General features: G+C 58.4%; 1 protein-coding gene across 2 annotated transcripts in view; it reads right to left on the bottom strand.

The window, feature by feature from the left end:
- NOTCH1 (notch receptor 1) overlaps positions 1-3,345 on the bottom strand; it is a 42,941-nt gene extending 39,596 nt beyond the window's left edge. For both annotated transcript variants that reach the window (XM_030507142.1, XM_030507143.1), the window contains exons 1-2: positions 3,131-3,345; positions 1,388-1,469 (exon numbers count right to left, since the gene is read on the bottom strand). In XM_030507142.1, the coding sequence (XP_030363002.1) occupies positions 1,388-1,469; positions 3,131-3,188 (140 nt within the window). In that variant the 5' untranslated portion in view covers positions 3,189-3,345. The remainder of the gene's footprint in view (positions 1-1,387; positions 1,470-3,130) is intronic.
- Between the last annotated feature and the right edge of the window lie 19,378 nt (positions 3,346-22,723).

Genomic DNA, 22,723 nt, shown 5'->3' with positions numbered 1-22,723 from the left:
AGGAGTTGCAGAGACTTAAGAAAAAAAAGGGAAGAATGACCACAAGGAAAAGGAGGGGTGTAAGGTTGGGGAGGGGGTGGAGGGTTGGGCATTCTGGGAAGCCATACATGATTAGTCACACAGCATTAATCTGCCTCCCTTAACAATAGCTGCCGAATTTCGACCGAATCCCAGCTGTCGCTCTTTGAATGAAAGAAAACAAGATTTAGAGCGTCAAGCGTTGGTAAGGGCTTCTGTGCAAAAAAAAAGTGGCGTGCATTCATTAGTGGCTCACAAAGGGACCCAGCCTTTGTCCATTAAATTGCTCATGTGCCTGATTGATTTGCTGATTTATTTGCACCAAAGGGTTGGGGGGCTCAGCTTGGAGAAGGGGGCGGGAGGTGCCCGGCTGCTGGGCAGAGTAACGGCACCCAGGCGGGTTTGCAAGAAAGCACCACACATTGTCAAGGGAAACTGCCATTCAACAGGTTGGGATTGGAAATGCCTTCAGGTTCCTCCGCCGAGGACTTCCTCTTTGGAAATTTGGGGTGGGTGGGAACGTCTCCCCGCCTGCTCGCAGCTCAGGCCACGTTCAACAGGCAGAGGGGAAATCTGGCCGGAAAACTGAGCCTTGCCCATTCACATTTCTTTTATGGAATAGTTTTTAAAAGGGAGCTGGAGCCTTATTCATTTCTCTTGGTTATTGTTCCCTGGGAGCCGGGAGTGAATCGGCCATCGCTGCGGTGGGTCGGTTGGTCCTTCAAAGAGTCCCAACGCTTTACACATCCGTTTCTCCACAATCAGCTTGGAGAAAGCTCTGGCCCGGGTGCCAGGTCCCGCCAGGAACGCCGGGATGGACCCAGCTTGGCACCGGTGCCAGGGGGATATGGGAGGGGGTGGCCCTGCTCCCCTCAGTGATGCCCCACAGATATCAATGGGGCAGCTCCAGCAGCCACAGCCACACCATGAAACCTCTCCTGAGTGTTTATTGGAGATGCACTGGCCACCGCACCCCGAACAGCCGGGGCGCAAGGACTGAAAGGCAATGCTTCGGGGCCAGGAGGGAGTAGCTGGAAGACAGACAGACAGACAGACAGCCTCCCTCCCCGCCCCACGGTCCAACGAGCGCCGCGGGCTGGCCCTACCTCCTGCTCCATCAGCAGGGCAGTCTGCATAGGTTAACACCAGCAAAACATGGCCCCTTGCCCATGTTTTTCCACCCAGCGAGGAACAAAGCCCGATCCTGCCAAACTCGCGGCGACTCCTACACAAGCAGGTTATTCTTGCCACTCAAGGAAAGAAAACGCATCTTGCCCTATTAAATCCAGAGCCTTCAAAGCAAAGTCAACATGCATGGCAATACTTTGGTCGGGGGAAGATGAAAATCCTCTGGCTCCTCCATACTTACTGGCACACCTCCGTCCCGTTGAGGAAAGTTTCACACTTGCCCCCATTGAGGCAGGATTCAGCAAGCTGCGTGCACCGTAAACCTGCAGAGAGGAGGAGAGCGTTAGACACAGCGCAGGGCCCGGTGGCAGTGGCAGGGGGGTCACTTGGAATGGGGACAGGCTCCTCATCGCCCCCAGTGAGACAGGGGCTGCAGCACCCGCAGGGTGATGGAGTCAGGCAGGGGCCAGGCGCTGAGAGGCTCTACCTAAAAATAAGTTTGGGGTGGGCTTGAGGGGAGGCTCTGGCCTCTCCTCCAGCACGAGGACTGACAGAGAGAAACCCCAGATCAGGCCCTTGAGTGACAAATGCCATTTGGGAAAAACCACCCGCCCGAGGGCCCATTAGTTACCGTGAACTCGGTAACGAAATGAGTTGCCCGTCACAACTTGCTATGAGTAAAGGTTTCACTGTCTGGCCCTCAGAGCCAAATTCTGCTCAGTTACCACAGCAACTCGCCCAAAGTACCAGAATCGCTTCCGATTTGCACCCTGGCTCGCTCTTCCCCTTCTCCGTCCCGCTCGCTCTTCACGGTAACTGGTTTTGCCACACGCGTGTGCAGCAGGAGCGGTTTCAAATTGAGTGACTGCAGCTTCGTGCTGCCACCACCAGAACACAACTTCTCCCCTGCACAGACGGCTGCTGAGCCCCCCGCACCCGGGACACCCCCTGCGCTCCGGGCTCTGACCCCCACCGTGTCCCATGGGGACGGAGCAGGGAGCTGGGGACCGCTCCGGCCCGGCACAACTTTGCCTCCGAGGGGCCGAGCACCGGGCACGGTTCTGGGGCCGGGCGTCGGGCACGGTTCTCAGCCCGGGCTGCCCCGGTGCGGAGCAAAGGAGCCCCATTGCTTTCCCCTCCCAAAATCCTCCCAGGACCCTCCCGCTCCGGAGGAAGCTGCTCGCTCGGCCCCGGGCCGGGCTTGGGGTACGCAGGGCTCCGGGGGTACCGCAGGACCCCGGCCCCATGGGGGAGGAGGGCTGCTCCCCGCTCCGCCCCGCACCTCCGGCCACTTTTAGGGCTCTTTTCCCCGGCCCCGATGGTCGCTCAGCGCTTTGCGGGCGACGCGCCGGGACCCGCCCCGGGGGGCCCTGAGGGAGCCCCGTCGGGCTTTCAAGAAACAGGAAACCGAGAGAAATGTGCAAAACGGTCAAAAGCTCTCGCGGAACAAGGGGCAGCAGCGCGGCCGCCCTGCGCGCCCCTCCGCGCCCCGAGCCCGTCCCAGCGCCGGCTGCCCCGGCTCCCCTCCGCGCCCCGCTCCGGCCGCCCCGACCGGCCCCGCGACGGCAGCGAGCGCAGGGGCCCGCGGCACCCCCCGGTACCGAGCTCCGGCTCCCGCCGGTCCCGAGCGCCACCTCCACCGGGGCAACAGCCCCGAACCCCCCCGCGGTGCCGAGCCCCGCTCCCCCCCCCCCCGCGGTTCCGGCCTCGGTTCCCCCGGCGGCGCCGAGCTCCGGTTCCCACCGCAGGAGCCGAGTGCGGTTTCCAGGCATCCCGCGGCACCGAGCCCCGGTTCCCACGAGGACCCCGCGTCCCGGACCCCCCCCCCCCCGCCGCCCCGTGGTGCCCAGCCGGGACCGGGGCGCACGCCGCGACCGGGGCGCACACCGCGACCGGGGCACACGCCGCGCCCGGCCCCGCTCTCGGCAAACTTCCTGCGGGGCGCTGGTGCGGCCGGTCCGGGGCCCGTCGCGGCGGCCCTCACCTCGCGTCAGGGCGGGCAGCAGGAGCACCAGGAGCCCGGGCGCCAGGAGCCGCTCCATCCCGCTCTGCTCCCGCCGCTCACAGCCGCATAGATCCGCGGGGCCTCGGCCGAGCCGAGCCGGTACCGGTGCGCGCTGCCCCGCCGGGAGCCCCAAACACACCGCGCCCAGCGCCGAGCGCAGCGACTCCGAGCGCCGGCGCCTCCCGCGGCTGCTCAGCCCCGGCGGGCCGGGGCGGGCCGGGCCGGGCCGGGCGGGAGGGCGGGGGGGCGGGACGGCGCGGGATGGGGCGGGATGGGACGGGACGGGACGCTCCTCCCTACCCGGCCCGAGGGGCCGCCGCTGGGAACCCCCTTCCCGCCACGGAGTGTCCCTGCGTGGGACGGGAGCGGGGCTGCGGGATCCGTGTAGCCCCCACGGGCAGCCCCAGTGCAGCCCCTTTTCCCCCCGCACCCACCGGACACCCCCGGTGAAGAGTCCCCCCGCCCCATACAGCCACCGGACACCCACAGTGCAGATTTACCCCCCCCAGCCCCGGTGCAGCCCGCCCTCGATGCAGCCAGACCGAGCAGCCCTGGACACCCACGGTGCAGCCCCCCATGGAGCCCCACAACCCCGCAGCGCAGCCTCTATCCCCATCCAGCACAGCCCTCCCATGCAGCCAGTGCAGATCCCCAGCGCAGCCTCGGACACCTCCAGGCAGCCCCCACATCGTCCCAGTGCAAGCCCAGACATCCCAATGCAAGCCCAGACACCTCCAGTTCATCCCCCCACCCCAGCCTTGGTGCAGCCCCCCTGCACACCTGCATAATCCCAGTGCAGTTTCCCCCATTGCCATTTCAACCCCAGTACAGTCCTGGCACAACCCCCTTAACCAACCTCAGTACAGCCCCTGCATAGGCCCCCAGTGCAGCCCCCCCCAAACCTCTGCATGGCCCCTGTGGGCTGCAGGACTTGCCCAGGGACCAAGGGAGGACCCTGACCCACAGCATGTCCATGCAGGGCCCTGGGCTCAGGAACCACGGGAACACATGGGAACGGGGTGGTTGTGTTGGCCAGTTGCACCAGAGGGACCAAGGTTTGGGCTGAGCATCCCCCGGGATCCCAGGGAGCTGAGTGCAGGGTGTGTTTGGGGGTATAGGGTGAGATTCCCGCCCTGATCCGCACCACGCTGTGGGTGCACACAGGTAACACCAAGCCACTTCCTACCTGCCCTCCGCAGATGCAGGCAGCGCGCCCGGAGCTGGGGTCGGGTGTTGTTTGTTTTGTGCTCTGAACTAGTGAACTCGCAGGCAGGGCCTGGCCAGCCCCATGCGCCGCATCCACACATAAACAAATAAATTAGGAGAAGTCGGGAAGCCAAACCCGGGAGGCAGCCCCACAACCCCAGATGTGCACGGGCTGCCCGTGCATGCAGCACTGCCCGTGGGGCCCTGAGCCCTCATCCCGTGTCCCCAGAGCCCGCTCCAGCCTGTGCCATGGTCAATCCTGGCACACCAGGCTGCCTGGAGCCAGCGGGATTGGAGCATGGGGATGTCCCACCCGAAACCCTGCTGCTCCTGGCCCACGGACGGGCTGAAGCACTTAAACTCGTGTTTGTGGGTGTCACTGGGGTGCTCAGCAGCTGTACCCACCACCGGAAACAGCCCGTGTCAGGGTGCTAATGACTGATGCTTCCTATGCAGTTGTGGGGGCCACCCCGCTCAGCCAGGCCACGGTGTCTGCAGAGGGGGGGTAAATGCTCAGAGCACAGAGAATTAGGGGTACTAAGTACCCTGGGGATGGGGGCACCTAAATCCCATTGAGCTCCTGGGTTTCCCCCTGAGCCCCTCAAGCTGTGGCTGTTCGAAGCTATAAGATGGTTCTTTACAGCTCTTAAGCATGGGAATGTGTGGGTCTGGCTGCCAGCCTTTGGCTGAAAGCTTGGGAAAGAGGAAGAGGAGCGAGGGTCGGCAACGGGTTAATGTGAAGGAGGTGAAACTGCTGTCATCTGTGTCTCTCATCACAGGGCACCTCTCCGCCAGCCCCCCGCCTCATCCCGTCCCATGTCCCATGCCAGGCCTGGTGTTATCCCACTGCTTCCTGTTGTAAACGATTTCCAGAGCAAGTGTGAAACAATTAAACAAACCGAAGGGCAGAGTCTGCTGCTCAGATCAAAGGAGGGAGCCCTGCAGCGGTACCTCGCTCCCGCGCTCCCCCCTTCCCTGCTCCTCCTGCATTCGTCGCTTTGGGCTCCAAACCAGTGCCCTGACCCGGGCTGGGGTGTCAGGCTCTGAGGGTGTCCGGGGTGCTCGTGGTTTGGGAGCTCAAACCCCTCTGAAACCTTAAAGCATCCCAGGGACATGCCTCTTGGCTCACTCTGTCGCGGTGGAGCACAGGCAAGGCTGGGCCATCGGTGTGTTTCAAGAGCAAATGCCAAAGGACACGAGGCTGTAAAGGCTCTTCACCGTCATTTGTTACACTTGGCAGGGAAGCGGGTGCTCCTGGTTTTATCCTCCCGGCATCACAAGTGGGATGGCAGCAGCCGGGCAGCAGGACCTGCCCTCTGCATCCTCCCTGGCTGAGCAACACCCCTGTGTCAGCTCATCCCTGTGCCACCACCTTCAGCCTCAGCCCGAGGCAAGGCAGCTGCGAGGGCAGCCTCAGCTTTCCACTGCACAAACTTCCCTGGAGATGGACACTTCTGCTCTCTTTCTCCATCGTTTTCCTTTCTCCATCCCAGGGAGCAGGGAGCACCTCGGCTCTACCTGCCTGGAAACAGGGCTGAAGCTTTGCCCGGGCTTGTTCCCCACGTGCAGAAAGCTCCGTGTGTTCAGCTCCTGAAACTGCAAAGAACCCCTCAGCCCCACTGGACCATTGCGGCCATTCTTGGGTACACAGGGCTGTCGGCGTCCCCTCCATGCCCATGTCATCTGGGGATGGAGGGGTGGCGATGCCTTGAGCAACCTGCTCTAGTGGAAGGTGTCCCTGCCCATGGCAGGGGATTGGAGCTGGATGAGCTTTAAGGTCCCGTCCAACGCAAACCAGTCTGATTCTATGCAGTGGAGGCAGGGGGGCACGAGCATCTCGGTGCAAGGATGACTCCTCCATCCAGGCGCTGCTGTGGGATGGTGCCATCCTTCTCCTGGTACAGAAGATCTGGTGCAAGACCCTCATCAGGGAGCCTCCTTGAGTTTCCTTCTCCTGAACCCCTCCTCCAGAGATTCCTACCAGGAACAGAAAGCAAAGGGAGGAAGGCAAAAGTCAGCGTCCAACATAAATCTTTGTGTAAGAAGAGGTGAACATGACATAAATCCAGAGAAACTTTTTCTTTTGAGTGGTCTTCAGGGGTTAAAAGTAATGGGATTTTAGGTACTTTTAAAAATAGCGTTCGTAAAAGGCTTTAATAGAACCCTTGGCACCCGTCCATGCGATTAGTGATTTCAAAACACGAAACTTCCACACATGGTTAAAAGTTTTAATAAGTTAAAATTAAATGAGTGAAACTCTGGGAATATTTTTTTTTTTTTGTTACTGCGAGCTAAGAAAATTACGTCCGTTAAAGCAAAACTTAACACAAATATAAACAGGTAATGCACATCTGTAAATTATTTTCATGTCTCCAGGGGCTGGAAAAAAACCCCTAAGTGAGAGCAGCAATTCTTATATATATTTTGCCTTGACAGCTCAGGAAAAAATTTGCCAAAACGCAGAGTTAGAGCACTGGGCTGGCGTGGGAAAGTTGGTTTAGTGAGAAATTTGCCCCAGGCTATTTAAATAAAAACAGGCGGTTTTTTTTTTTTAATGGCAAATGCCTGTTAAATACAACCAACGCTGCTTCCAATCGCCTCAGTCACTGCTGCGCCTATTCCTGCTTGACACTTTCATCTCGTTATCATCACAATCAATATTTTGCTCTTCTACATTCAATGCAATAAACACAGGCGTGATAAGGCAGACAGCGAGCTGCATCCCTCCTGCTCTCCCCTCTATGCCTGCTTTGGTGTTCCACCGTGGCTGGGGTTGGGAGCAGGACACAGGGTTATCCCTCCTCACAGGGGTACCTGCACCCCCACCCTCGCTCCTGCTCTCCAAAAAAGGGCAATTTTCAGTAATAAAGCACGAATCAAAGTGGGGAGAACATCCTGGAAAGCCTGAGCGGATAAACAGCCGGCCATGGAGCCTGCGATGTAAAACTATCCCAGCCAAAGCTGCCCCATAATGGGATTAAGCTGCGATTCCCTGGGGCGCTGGAGAAATGAGGCTGGATTTGCAGGAATGGTCTAAATCCTGATTTATTTATTATTAATTTGTTCTTAGATAGCTGAGCGGAGGATTGTGAATGGACAGAGATAGGATAAATCACACCAATCGTGCCAACCCCCTGGCACGGCGGCGATGGCAGCACCTTCAGTGCTTGTGGAGGACGACTTTCCCTCTGGAAGCACTGTGAGGATCGGCCCCACCGGGGTGCTGGGGTTGGGGTGGGACAGAGGACATCCAGCCCTCGCTGCATAGGAATAGGTTGATGCCATTGTGTCCCTGCCCCACACGGCTGCTGCACCCGGGCTGGGCACCCTGGGGTTTTCCTCCTCGCAGGCTGCTGAATCTGGTTTTAATTGCAGGGTTGCTGCTGGCTATCACTGCTCGGTGTGTACAGTCAGCTTAGTAACTCACACATGGGATTAGCGACGGAAGACGTCCCGGAGGAGCAGATCTCCCCGCACTGACTGTACCTGGGTGAAAGGTGCTATAAAATCTGTGTCACGTTCAAATGAAATCCCTATTTTATGGGCTGCGAGGGCAGAGCAGGCGCTGGGCAAGTGCCTCAGCCCGGCCCCGGCCCCTGCGCTGCTCTTATCCAGCTCCATAAACCAACTGAAACATTCGCTGTTGTGTAAACAGAGCCCGGTGGGGTTTATGGAGCTGGTGACAATGCGGCCGGCACCGAGCCCGTCCCATCCCTGTGCTGTTTCCTTTGGGACATGCAGTCGGTGACTCCGGCTTTTTTGAACAACAGATCCCAGCCTGGCCTTGCCCCCAGCCCTGAGGCCATGTGGGACATCTTTACACCCTGTGCTCTATGTGCATCCTCTCTCAAAACCGTATTGTATCGTATCATGGAATGGTTTGGATTGGACGGGAACTTAAAGCTCATCCAGTTCCAACCCCTGCCACAGGCAGGGACACCTTCTGCTAAATCAGGTTTCTCCAAGCCTCGTCCAACCTGGCCTTAAGCTTTTTAATTCCATCCTTCCTTTCCTGCTGAGGCGCATGGGACTTGTCATCATCTCAGCAAAGCAATTGCTCACCGGGGCATGTGGAGGGGCCGGGATCAGCCCCCTTCTGATAAATTACATGAAATGATTGAAAAGCATCGCTCGCAGCACTGAAAACCCAAGTGTGATTCTCTGTGCACAAGCCCAGGCATGAATCCGATACTGGATTTCTGGACCGCCGCGCAGAGGCAAGCACCCTGAGCTGCGCTGGCAATTCCACCCGGATCTGCACTGCTGGGATCTGCCTCTCCCAGGGCAAGCACTCAAGAAAGACATCATGCCATGGACACCGGCTCCGTGCAGGTTCTGGGCAGGGTTTTTGGGAGTCCTGGGCATGCTCCTTCTCGTTGCAGGGTCCTGGGATGCCACTGATGCCAGCAGGTAGTTTCAGGGGCAGTTCAGTGCCAGCTCTGCTCTCACAGCAATGGGATTTGGGATTGGGAGCTCCTGTGCCGGGCTGAAGCCAGCTGAAATTCTTCAGTGATTACAAAGAGAGGGTGAAAAAGCACTTTCCGCACCCCAGCCCTTGCTCCCACCCACCGCCCCCTCTTTCCTTCCGTGTGGAAACAGGAAGATTTGGAGAGGTTTCATTCCACAGAGCAGCTGCAGAGCGGCTCTTCAAACACCCACATCCCCCCAAAACACGCGCAGAGGGGACCACGCATCTCCTGCCCCCATGCAGGGCTATGGGTACCCAGGATGGCAGCCCCGCTGCTGCGTGCTGTGGGGGCTCCTGTGTGCCCCATGGCCGGGTACATGTGTGAGGGCTGCTGTCGGGGAACGCTTCCCACCCAGCTCTGACCTTGGTGCCTCCCAGCAAAAACACCTCCTGGAGAGGGGCCAAGAATAATAGCCAGTTCCTTCTACTCCCTTCCTTCCCAGGCAGCCACATTATCACAGGGCTCAGCCGCGAATCAAAGCCAGGCACACGAAGATGGGAACCAGGAGAGATCAGCCAAAAGATGCCATTTCCGCTCGAGAGGAGAGGCCGCAGGGCACTGCTGCCTTCCAGAGCTGCCTGCTTTACCGTGGGGTGCCCCTTTGGGGTGGGCTTCATGCCTGGGAGGGAGGGAGGACACCCCCAAACCACGCTTGTGCACCCAGTAGCCCAGGAAAGCCCCCGTCATGCCCAGCGCACCCCTCATGCTGTGGCACCGGGATGCTGGTGGCTCCCATGGGCTGCCTGCACAGTCCTGCTGCTCCCATGGCACGGTGCAGGCACGGGGCCGGTGGCGCCGGCCAGGCCATGTGCCAAAACACCCACCGGCAGCACCCTTCCCACGGCACGGGCTGGGAACCAGCCAGCAGAGAGGTGCCAGCAAGGTGTGAGCCCCCCCGGCCACACTGAGCCCAACACTTCAAAGCCTGGAGACCTTTCAAATGCAGCAGCTGTGGTGGGACTCACAGCCGGGGAGGAGCTGGGAGCAGGAGGGGGGATCCTGCACCCACTGGAGGGATGGGGCTGACCCCCGGCCCCAGCGCAGGGATGAGGTGATGCTGCCCATTGGGACCCCCAGGGCACCACCAGCTCCATGCGGAGCCTGTGTCCCACAGGAGCAGTGCCTGCTCCAGGCAGGTCTCTTGCTGCCATCTGGACTTTGGAGTGTAGGAGCCGAGCGGCAGCCCAGGTTGTGCTGTGCTGGCTCCCTTTGCTCTGGCACCTCGCCGAGCCGTGCCCCTGTGGCACGAGGGCTCTGCCATGGCCCTGGTGCCATTGGAGCTGCTGTGATTAGAGCCACAGTCCCGCTGCAGCGTGCAGGGACCTGCGGGACGATGCTCCCATGAACGTCCCAGCAGCAACAACACATCAAAGCGCATCCTGATGGCAGCGGGTAAACAGGAAGGGAGAGAAAGACAAACACGGCTCCTTGCAACCGAGGGAGAGAAAAACAACTCTCTCTCCAGGCAGGAGAAGGTTTGCTGCCTTGTCAGCTGCAACCCCACTGCGAAATGAGCCAAATGAGCCAAATGAGCCAAAAGGGCTTGGGACCACTTGCTCCAAATGAGTGGCTGCAGGGGGCTGAGCCCTACTGGTGAGGCCTGCAGGGGCTGGGGATGCTTATGGTCTCCTGCTGCTGGGGCATCATAGTCAGTGCTCTGCAGCACAGGGCAACATGGGTTTGCGACAATTGGTGGAGATGAAGCTGTGCTTGGTTTCACTGCTTCCTCACCCGTTGTCTTCCCGGTCTCTAGCAGCAAGGCTGGTTCCCAGGGATGCCCCACGGGGCTGTGCCAGAGTCCAGTAATGGGATTAGGGGCCTCCTTGCCTGGTCATCCCATCCTAATCCTGCTGGGAGGGGAAAAGTCAGGCTGGGACAAAAGGCATTAGCTGTGTGCGCCCAGCTGTGGCTCACTGACCCCTGTGCAGGCGGCGAGGATGGGACATCAGACCCCTCGGTGCTGCCACACGGGTGGTCACAGCCACGAGGTGCTGTGCCGGGGTGCTGAGCACTGGCTCTAGGGGCGCGGCGCTGGCACGGCTGCACTGGGCAGCAGTGGGATGAGCTGATTCACCGCCTCGAAGCAGCTGCTGTCCGGCAAAGTTCCTGTTTTCCAGTGAAATCTCCAACTCCAGGCTTGGAAAAAACAAGCGGGCAGCAGAGCAGGTGCCTGGCCCTGTGCAGGGTGGCTGCGAGCGCTCAGCCCGGCTGCGGCTTCAAATCACAAACGCCAGAGCTGGTCCGGGCCATGCTCACAAACTGATGAAAGTAAACTCACAAAACTCTCCCCCAAAAAACCCAAACTCAAGAGTTTGGGAGGGAGACAACGCTCCTGCTTCAGAGCACGAGCCACACTCAAAAGATGGGAAAAACAAAATGAAGCTTTCCCTGGAGAGGGATTAGCCCCCATGTCCCTGCTGCCCTCCATCTGTGCTGGCTGCTCCAGCCCATGGCGTGTCCTGTGCCCATCCAGGTTCCCAGGGCAGCCCAGCAGGTCCACGTCCCTGCAGGGTCCTGGGCAGCGCGGCCAAAACTACCTCTGCACCCATGGGAGCTGACTCACAGAGCTGGAGGGGTTATTAATGTTCTTATTAATGTATTATTAATGTGTTATTAACAGGCATGGAGATGCAGGAGCAACGCGCATCCCCGGCAGGAGCCCTGGGGAGAGCCTGGGGTCCCTCCTGCAGAGGGAACACAGAGAGAAAGAGCCCCACCGGGCTGTCCCCACACCCCAAACCACAGCCATGGGGGGGACACCCAACACAGCCACGCTGGGGCATGGGGGGAACGGCCCCACGTGGAAGCGGGTTGGCTTTAGCCCCTGTGGCTTCGGTTTGCTGAGCGGGATGTTTTCAAACCTGAGCTTAAGGGAGGAGGTTTGCAACGGAAATATGTAACTGACTGTAAATAATGGCTTTTATCTGCAGTGGTGCCGTGAACTGAATGAGCTCTGTGCAGGTGACAGGGAGGGTGCTGGGTTTCAGGCTCCCATCACCACCGCAGCCCCCCGATGGCTTGTGACAGGTTCATAACCTGAGAAATGTGATGTTTTGCAAGGTTCAGTAAATATTAGGACTACTCCTCCCTCTCTCCGGTGCAGGTTTAATTGCTGGGCTAATTCATGAGAGCACAAGGGGGGAAAAAAAAACCCATCTGGGAAAATAGGACCTGCTAAATAGAATCCATTAATAACGGAATAATTGTTCCTCTGCATGTGATTCAGACAGCTGCCTAATTGTTAATTACCTCGATATGAGAATAACAGGTAATTATGAGGCTGCATCACGAGGAGCTGACTTTTTTTGTCTTCCTGCTTCTTTTCTGTCGGTGGATGCCGGAGCCGGAGCGTGTCCCAGCAGGTCACACCGGGACTCAGGCAGGTTCCTCCTGCCAGGCTGAGGTGGGAGCTCCAGATCCTGAAGCTATTGAAGCTCTTGGATGTGGAACCCAAAACACACAGCATGAGACCAGCCCTCTTCCTTACCCATGGGACCCTGCCCATGGGGAGCCCGGAGCCGGCTCTGCGCTGAGCAAACAAGAAGCAAAAGTTGTTGGTGACCTTGGCTGTCAAATTCCTCGAGATTACTTTGTTTAAGAGGCATTCTTGGAATATTTTATTCCCATTTGTCTGTTGCAAAATGTGCTCTCCCTACAAGTGCACACACACAAATACACACACTCAACCCCCCCGCCAGGCACCAAGCAAGTATCCAGCAGAAGCAGGACCCTGCCTTAACTTTTGTTTGACCAAGCAATGTTGCTGGGTTCCATCTTCTAGAGAGGAGAGGACACAGACAGGCACTGCTGAAGGTGCTGATAACATCTGTGCAATCAGTGATGCTGCTGCTGGTGAGCTGCCATCACTGGGTTCGTGCAATTGTTGCCTTTGGCTTCATGCAAAGCAGAGATGCCAGCCAAGAGATGGTCAACAATGAGGAAACTGGGACAGATGAGTGTGCATGGGGAGAGCTGAGACCTGACCAGAGGAGAGGCAGCTCCAAAGCCCCAAACATGGCCCTGTTCTTGCTCTCTCCTCAGCAAAGTTGATACTGGGGAGAGCATCAGTCAGCAGTGAGTCGTGAGAAGCACTCGGAGCACGGAGCAGGAGATGCCCGGCCCGGCAGCCCTGGCCTGGGGCACGTCCCACTGCCAGCAGCGTGCTGTGGAGGGAGGGATGCTCTCCTCATCCCGGCTTCCTGCAGGCAAAAATAGCCCGGGCCCGGGTTCCTGTGCAGCGCATGTATTTATAGTGGGAACAGCTCCGTGGTGCTCTGCCCTCCCGCCTGTCACATGCCCTTTGGGCAGGAAACACCGTGTCCCCCCGTGTGCCCGTGCGTGTCTCACACCACAGCAGCCTCGGCGCTTCCCATGGCACCCGTAAATCAGGTCCTGGCAGTGGGACCTACGTGATGGTGTCCCTCTGCGCTGGGAATGGGGATGGTGCCAGGTGGGATCCATGCAGTGGGATCCATGCAGTGGGATCCATGCAGTGGGGATGCCGGATGGCTTAGCTTGGCTGGCCAGGGCAGGGCTGGCACAAATCCCCACCCACAGCGGTGACAGGAGCTTATTTTTCTAAGCAAATCACCAAAGAGGCTAAATATACATTTTCCATTCAGTTCCCCAAAGCAGCGATAGCCCAGAGCCTAAAAATAAATCCCTTTCGATTGTGCCTGGGCCAGAATTAGACTGCGTCGGACCAAGCCCTGTTCAGTTCACCCCAGCCTGAGCCCCTGCTCTCCTTCTGGGCTCCCAGTGGCACAGGACAAGGTATTCCCTTGTCCCAAACATCTTCCACAGCTCCAGCTCCTCCATGCGATGGGTGCCCCACTCAGAGGGCTCTGGGGACACAAGGGGCCAGACTGAACCTGGTCCTTGACCTTCCCAGCCAGCCCCAGCTCGTCCCCCCCTGTGCTGCGCTGTTCCATCTCAGTGAAATAACACATTTGTAAGAAAGAGGGGAAAAAAAAAATATCCTAAACCCTGTAAAACTGAAATTGTGGTTCTCCCGGGATGCAGCGTCTGAAATATTCCCACAACCTTTGCATAATGCATTGCTCATGTCAGACCTCGGGAGACAGAAATGAATAGCTAACAGCAAGCAGGCATGGCACACACGTGGGCTCTCCTTCGCTCTGCGCTCCCAGGGGCTCCCTGCTCCGGGGACGCTTTTCCTCTACATGCAGCTCAAATGATTCTCGTTTAAAGACACGAGAAGAAACAGACCAGAGAGAAGTCAAGGAGCAGTTGTGCCAAACAGGAAATATTCAATAAATGTTTATCCTCCAGCACAATGGTGGGGCTTCAAAAGTTTTCTATGGATGTAGTTTAAGGGTGAAGGGGTGGAGGGACTTTTCCTCCCTCTCCAGCCTCTGGATGAGCAGGAGCTGAGTTGGGCTCTGCCCGTGGCACTGAATTCCCTGCCTGGGAAGTGGCTTCCTGCTGATGGACCAATTGCACCCACACAGAGATGGGGCAGGAGTCAAAGACTTCACCATCAGCCAGGACACTGCCCTGGGCGCGATGCTCTGTGCCTCAGTTTCCCTGTGAGACCTCTATTACATGGAGAACGGGGGCCATGCTAGCCTGCTTCCAAACTCGATCCTTGCCTCTGCTTTCCTGGTCCCCGCAGCTTTTTCCCAAACCTCCCTCCCCTCCCCCCCAAAAATGTGAAAAAATAGCTCCATCTGGATGCTGTTTCCAGCCAGGCCCCGGGGCCGGGAGCCAAGAGAGCAGCGCTGTGAACGGCAGACGTGGGAGCGGGGAGGATGTGACGGGGAAGCTGTGAGAAAAGCCTGAGGTCGGCAAACCTTCGGCCTTGCCGTGGGAGCCGCTCGGCCTCGCAGGACAGGACTTGGCAGCCGGGCACATGGGGTGATGCCAGCCCCGAGCCCCGGGATGGTGGCAGCCGGGGCTGGGCGATGCGGGGAGAGGTGCAGAGGGATGGGGAGAGGAAGGACAAATCCTGCCCTGAGCCTCTGTTCTGAGCCAGCGCTGCATCAGAGCCCTATTTCCCTCCTCTTTTGGAGTGGGGCATCCCATAGGGCTGCAGCAGTGGCTGCTCCAGGCTGTCGGTGTGGAGCATCCCCAGGGATGCAGCAGCAGCTCCAGCCCTAAATGCTCCAACCACTGCACCTGACTCCCCAGCTTCATGGAGTTGATGGGCTGGCTTCCCGCTTCCCAGGCTTCCCATGCCACCACGTGCTGTTTATGACCCCAGGTTTTCAAATCAAACATAAATCAGTGTCAGAAGGGGGGGATTAGGAGGTCCCTCCATGTGGTGACCATGGCACGAGGAGCAGGAAGGGGACAGGCACAGCCGGTGCGGGAGGAGTTAAGCTGCCCGGCGTGGGGAAGCCACCTCCATCCTCCAAAACACAATCGACCAGGAAATAAACAGGAGCTTGTGTTTGTTTCAGTTCACAAGTGAAAAATAAAAGGATTTCCTGTGGGCCGGGGCGCCCGGGGTCCCGCAGCCCGGCCGCCGAGCCCCGCGCCCATTGTTCACCCCAGCACGGCCATGGGGGACATTGTTCCCTCCAAATGTCCCATCAGATAAAGGAGCTGAAAACGGCTCCCTGGGCTGTGCCAGCGATGAGTATTGCATGGCCATGAGCATGGCAAGAGAGAGACCATGGGTCTCATCTAGACTTTGGGGGTCCAGCCCCAACCTGAGTCCTGCAGGCACCTTGCAATGGCCGGCAGTGAGAGAGTTGTATCCTGCCTTCCACCCAAGGACCGGGATAACAGGCAGGCACAGTGACACCCCAACATGTTCATGGGTGACCCCCAGCACCCACGTATTCCCCCCACCCCAACTGGAGCTGCAGCTGCAGGATGGACCCAGACCTGTGGGTGCAAGCAGTGGAGAGGTGCAGGGAGGTTGGAGGTGGCACGTGAGGGCTTCTCACCATCTCAAAGAGGGTTTCTGGTCTTCCTCTTTTTCGCAGTGAAACCTCAGTGAAGCAGTGAAACCTCACGTTTCCTACTGTGCCGTGATGTTTGCTGACTGCGGGGTCACAACAACGGCACCGGATGAGTGCAAAGAAAATAAATGTTAGAAAAATAACCCTGCATGGAGCACGGGGGGTGCTGAGCCCGGAGCCACGGGGCTCCAACCTGCACGAACCTCCCGCTGATGCTGATGCTCCTGGAAAGCAGCAGAGAGGCAAAGGAGAACCCTTCTGCAGGGCTGTGGTGGTGGTGGTGGTGGTGGGCTGCACACCTCGGTGTGAAGTGCTGGGCAGGGCTGCAGCACGCTTTCACCGCCGGCCTCACCGATGTGCTAAGAGCATCTGAAATCAAGGGAGAGTTTGCATGTCAAGTCATTCCCCACCTGCCACCCTTGCAGAGGGGTGAGAGCACCGCTGGAGCTGTGTGGAGGGGTGTCCTGGAGGTCTCCTGGCAATGTCTGCCCTTGCCGCAGCCTGTGCTGGTAACCGGCATCACCTTCCCTTCCTGCTGGGAAAGTAAACCTGCTTGAAGAGCTTCCTCCATTCTTATTCCATGAGTTTTGGCAGTCCATGAGCTGGTGGCTTTGTGGTCTCTCCATCATCTTTAATGCATCCATTACCCTGCTGCTAAATCACTGCATGGACAAGGAACCAGCTCCTGCTGTTGGGCGACCTTACCCCTGCAGCTCCCTTGGTGGCGCAGGGTCCTGACCCAATTCCCTTCCTCAGCTACCAGGGTCAATGCTCTGTGCTCAGCTCTGGAGGGAGCTGGGATGGTTTTGGGTGCCCAGCCAGCCCCTCCCTGCTCCTCTGGTCAGGCACGTGAAATTTGGGCTCATGGTACGACGGGGGAGCAGCTCCCGCTTAACTAAAACCCACTAGAAGAACTGGTGTGGTGGCAGCTTGTGGTGCTCACGCTGGTTCTGTGGGGCATCCATAAGCTGGAAACCATCACCCGGAGGTAATGCAGCAGCTCCTCTGGGTGGGAGATGAGCCGTGGGGATCCAGTCGTGTGGGGGTCACCAGTCTGCAGCCTGCTCCTGGCATGACGTGATGCCCACAGCCTTGGTGAATAAATAATCAAGCACACAGAAGCGGAGGCAGCGAAGGATCTCGGGCAGAGTAAATATAGTTCATAACTTCTTTTTTCTTCCCTCCAGCCTGATCCCAGCCCTGTCTGTTTGTGCTCCTGCCTTTGTTTCGTTGGGGTTTTTTCTGCCGTGTTTTTTTAGCCAGCGTTTGATGGCAACATCCCAACGACACGTTCAGGCTGCTGAAAGCGCCTCATTCTGCTGTGGCCGGGGCAGCAGCTCTCATTGATGCTTCGAATCACTGGGCAGCCTCTGGGTTGGAAAAAGACACCACTACGATGACGCTCGGAGGGTTTTCAGAGCAAAACTTGCCAAAAAGGGCATTAAAAAATGGGTTTGCTTTTAGGGTTTTTTTTTTTGCCATCGTAAGCTAAAACCACTCTGGGTCTGAATCACATCTTGGCTGGTGGAGCAGCTGGTCGAGCCGGGATGCTCCTGCATCCCTCTGCTCCCGCATCCCTCTGCTCCCGGATCCCTCTGCCCTGCTGCCTCCAGCCCTTCTGGCTTCCAACTCCTCACTAAACCCAGCTCCAAACCTGGTGCCTGGTTAACCAGCACTCAGCTGGCATTTTGGGGGGGAATTGCTTTGCAGATGCAGCTAATTGCCACATGGGAGCTGACAGTGCAGCGCACGCTGTGGCCTTCCCATGGGCTGCAAACCACTGTGGCTGGGTTCGGCTGATTCATTTTCAGGCATTTCCCCCTCCCCGCAGCTCCTTTGGGGCTGTTTGTTGATTTTCCTCATCAGCAAAGCTAAAGATGGAACAGCAAAACGTGTCCTGGGTGGTGGCCGGATGATGGGATCCCCCAAACATTCCCAGTTGCCCTCCTGACACTTGCTGCTGGCGGTTTGTCCTGCGGATGCCACAGCCTTTTGGGGGGCGATGGGATGTGCAGCTCCAAGCATGGTCCAGCACAGAGTCCTCTGTCTCCTCTTGCTCAGTGCACACAGGGTGTCCCTGGGGTGATGGGGCTGGAGCTGTTGCCCACATGGGCTGTGCTGGGACACAGAGCAGGGTCCCAGATGCTCTTCGCAGGTGGGTGAGAGATTTCACACCCATTGGTGAAGCGGGGCCTCTGTGCGGGGAATAACAACATCCTGAGGGATGTCACCTCTGGGAACGCTCATCCGAGGAGCTGGAGCAGCCCCGCTGCTGCCCCTGCCTGCCCCAGCCCTGCTGTAGGAAGGTGCCACCGTCGGGGCCACCAGCACACACAGGAACAGCCACGCTGTGCTCAGAGCATCCGTCCCCACGGAGGAACCGAAACCTGCCCCGTAACGGCGGGGAAATGCTCCCCATCGGGTGGCAGCCCCAGCAGCCGGTGCAGTTCCTAGAAAACCAGCTCCCAGAAAGTCCCAGACACTGGATTTTGCCCAGTGCAGCTTTGCAAACAAATCAGGAATGATAATAAGGAAGCGGCCAGCCTCATTTTGGTGTCCTTTGGCGTCCTTTGGCTTTATTCTTCTTGCACATCGCAGCTTTCCACTACGGCGGTGGCTGGTGCGGCTGCATCACCCGCAGCCCCTTCTGACCTCTGGGTCCATATCGGGGCTCCCGCTGAAGAGGAGCGCTGAAGGGATGTGTCAGGACTCAACAAGGTCAAGCCTTTGCTCCTGCCTCCTCCCTGGCTGTGTCCCATGGGGCTGATGCAGATGTGCTGGCCCAGAAGCCCAGCAGCCCATCACCTGGGCCTTGAGCCTGCTGGTCGCATCCCATCCCATCCCATCCCATCCCATCCTGCACCGCTTGTCAAGCGAGGAAATACTTAGACAAACAGGGAAAGGGAGAAGCAGCTTCAGCCGTGCCCCAACACATCACGCAGATAAGGCAAGATATCTCCCGACATAAACCTGGGGGGAGAAGGAAGCGAGGGGCATCCCCATGGGAAAACACATCCATGTTCGGTCAGCGAGGACAGGAGCGCTCGTTACTCATGAAAAAACCCCACAGAAGTTCTTTTCAGGCATCAGCTTCCAGTAACAAAGCCAGATTGATGGAAAAAAAGTGCTTTTATTTTTCATTCGGCAATGGAGCAGCTAAAAAAAGGACGCAAAGAATAAGTGGGGGAATGTAAAGAGTCAGCTGAGGGAGCTGGGTCCCAGGGGCGTGCAGACAATGCCTCCTGCCCCTGGGCCTTTAATTATTGTGCTCAGGAAATCAAACAAGCGTGCTATTATTGATTCGGAGGCGGCATCGCTTTCCGTGTGTTTCACAGGGGTTTGCCTGGGCAGCCCATGGGCACGGGGGGACAACTCCTGCTGAGGCTGCTTAGAGCGTGAGGAAGGACCAGAGTGGCCGCTCGTGGGTCACTGGATGAAGCGGGGTGTGGGAGAGGAGCCGTGGCCACACCAGGGTCCCCATGCAGCAGCGCTGCCTGTTTTGGGGTGCAGAGGGGATGAGCAGAGCCACGGCTCAGCCCCATTCCCCAGCGGATCACTGCTGCTGGTTGGCCACAGACTGCTGGGTCCGAGCTGGGGCTGGGAGGATGCTCCGGACCCGCATCCCAATGGGCATACACCGGAGTGTCCTCCCCTTGCTGTCCCCATCCTGCCTCCCTCCACACTCCCCTCCTCCCGCCCGCCGAGCCCCGAAAGGAGCCCTTGGTATGTTGTGTGAGTTGCAGCTCAAGTGAGTTTTATTCAGCTCCACTAACCTTGGCAGACAGACCCCAGGGAAAGGGACAAAAGGACAATTGTTTGCAGCAATTTTGCCCTCAATTGGTTTCCCCATCAGCTTGCAGAGGCGCAGCCAGCCCGGCACTGCCTGACTAACAGCATTACATTCAACTCGCGCGTTGGGAGCAGGGGGGGCAGGTGGAGGAAATTAAACTTTTGGGCTCTGCTTCTTTCCTTTCCCCACACAAGATCCAAAATGGTGGTAAGGAAAAGCAGGAGAGCTGCGTTGTCCCGGCGGGATGGCAGCGGGTGCTGGTGCTTCCAGCCCCACCGCTGCACCGCGTGCACCCCACGCTCCAGCTGGATCTGACCCAGCACCGGGGCTGTGAGCCGGGAGCTGCTCGTGCCAGCGTAGCCACTGCTGGTTCTGTGTCCCCCCCATCACTGTGTCCTCATCCTGCTGGCTGCAGTGGTGCTTCTGCAGGAACCACAAACAGAGTGTGTCTGAGCTTCAAAGCATCACTAATGTGAGGTCAAGCCTGGCAGAGACCCTGCCCCGGCTCTCCAGAGTCTTTCCAAATGCCTTAAATTACCAATTTAAGCTGCCTTCATGTCCCTGCTCATGGTAGTGGGTTGGAACTGGATGATATTTAAGGTCCTCTCCAACCCAAACAATTCCATGATTCTGCGATTCTGCTCACCCGTAGCTCCTTCTGAGCCTCCTCATGGCTCGGGAATAGCTTGAGCAACCAGCATGCCTCTGCCAAAATGTTCAGTTTTAACCATAGGAATCCCAGCGGAGGGAGGGTTTGAGGTGTCTTTCCCTACTGCTCATCCCTCTGATTCCAGCCTGAACCTTTCCTGGTCTCTCTCTGCCACCCCCATGTCAGGGCTTGGCCTCACAGGGTCCCCATGGGAGCAGAACACCCGCAGTGCCGCCACCACGGAGCTCTCCTGGGAGCATCCCGGCCGTTAGGAGCAGGGAATAATCTCATGTTGCCGAATCAATGCAACCCCAGCCCGCCACGCTGGTGTGGCAGGGACCAGTGAAACCATTCACTGCTGTGCCCATGATCGTGACAGCAAAGTCATCCCATGGGCAGAACCACAGCCACCCGCTGCCCACCAACATGCTCCCTGGGGCAAGGAGGGGTCTGCATGGGAAGGGGGCCCCTCGCTAGCCCCAGACCCCCCAGTGCTGGTGCTTTGTGAGCAGGGTCCTGTTGTGCCCGCAGGAGCTCTGGCACAGGAGGGATGCGGGTCATGGGTGGCTGGGGAGGGCAGGAGCCCGTGCTGGCCGGGCTTGGGCACCTCTTCCCTCTACCCTGGGACTGGTGGCTGCAAAGCCCAGTCTGAGATCCGGGCTGTAACGAATGGGTTGGTTTTGGCTGGGCCCCAGCTGGAAACCTGCCCGCACCATGAAGCTGTCCGTGGAGATGTGATGGTCAGCCCGGCTCGGGGACCTCCGGCACCAAACCACCCCCTGCCCATGGACCATGCACCTCTGGGGCAGCTCGGGGTGCTCAGGCAGGATGGGGAGCCCCGGCCATGCTGGCGGGGGGGGCGGCTGGGATCAGCTGGCACCTTCTTTTCCAACTCCAGAGGGTTTCCAGTGCTCCGAGGGGGGTGTGAGGACCCCACATGCAGGCGACGTGTCCGCACAGGCAGCACCGTCCCCTCTCCATGCGCCCCGGGACATCTCTGCACATTTGAACTCCAGACCAGCAAGTTTTTGGGTGGCTGCTTTTTAGCGCTGGGGAATATGCCCGGGCACATCCCCGCGGCAGGAGGGTGCAGGGAAGAAGCACCATTCCCCAGCCACCCTTTGCCATGCCGTGCCCGGGTGCTTCGGGATGGGGTGGCAGATGGATGTGGGAGCACCCAGGGCGGTGTGTCCCGGTACCCATGGCCCTGTGCTGGGGTGGTGGGTGCTCATGGCTGCTGCTCCATGAGGGGAACCTGGCTGTAGCACCAGGAGCAACCACGATTAATGCAGCCCTGGAGGCCAAATTCCTCTCCTGGCTCTGGCGGGTGGGAGCTGGTGGGAGCTGTGCTAAGGGGAGGCTGTCCGGGTCAGCGCAGCGCCTGGAGCAGGAGGGAGCCCTTGCATGGGCACCCCAAACTGGATCTGCTGCGGTGTGGATGGGCTCAGATGGAGGCATCTGACATCCAGCAGACTGAAAGGGCCCGGGAGATGCTCGCTGCTGTTTATCTCCAGTGTAATTAGGTAATTAACAAAGCAAATGAATTTCAGTTTCTATCTCCAGGGTTGGATTTGGCAGCGTTTGCCCTCGTTTCGGGGCTCTGTGAGGAGCACGGGGTGAACCGGGGTGTGTAAATGCTCCCAGGCATGCCCCCGACACCTCCCTGTGCTCAGCGGCTGGGTTGAGCCCGGGCAGGCTGCGGGGCTGTTGTGGCAGCTCAGCATCCACTGAAAGCCCCTGGTTTTCCATGAGCTCTTTGCTCCCAGCACCTGGCTGCAGGAGGGACAAGTCCTTGGGACAGGGCAGTGACTCCAGCAAGCCCATGGGAGGGTTTCTCAGGTCAAGGCTTCCAGCATAGAGCCTTTGAACCATTTGCTTCCATGCCTTGGGAGGCTGGAGCTCCTCTGGCTCTGCCACAGCGGAGTTTCAGAGATGCACGCCTGAAATCTGCAAACTTGGCTCTGAGCTCCTAAAGAACCAACTTTTCACTTCCCTGCTCAGTCCCTCTTCCCTTGGCCTATGCAGAGAGGGAGAGGTGGGAAACAGAGCCTTGTGCCACCCCAAGCCCATTGCTGATAGAGATTTTGGGGAAAGACATGATCTTTCTTGACAAACCACTTTGCACTAGCAGTCAGCCCAGACTGCTTTTGCTGCAGGGACTGGCAAAGGGAGAGGCTGCAGAACAAAGAAGGAACTTCTCCACACATACCACACACAAATATTTGCCATAGCAGCAGGAATAAAACAGCAAATTAGCAGCAAATGAGGTGATCCTGCGCTTGGTCCAAGTTACCCAGGTAGGAAAGTCCCAATTTAACGTTGCACTGGGCAGGTGAAAGGCATCCTTGGAGCAGCATCAGCCGCGCCAGCGCCGCTGACACCAGGTCAATGTATTCCTCCCCACCGCTTCGTTCCCCAACGGCTGCTCATCCACCAGCTCTGGAGAACGGCAGGAGCGGAGGGAGGCAGAGCTTGGCTGTGCCGAGCCGTGCTCAGGCAGCAGCAGGCAGGGAATGCCATGGAAACCCG

The sequence above is a fragment of the Strigops habroptila genome, chromosome 15, assembly GCF_004027225.2.
Source record: "Strigops habroptila isolate Jane chromosome 15, bStrHab1.2.pri, whole genome shotgun sequence".
Classification (NCBI taxonomy): domain Eukaryota; kingdom Metazoa; phylum Chordata; class Aves; order Psittaciformes; family Psittacidae; genus Strigops; species Strigops habroptila.
Note: the sequence above shows the minus strand (reverse complement) of the source record. Positions and strands in the feature narration are given on the sequence as shown.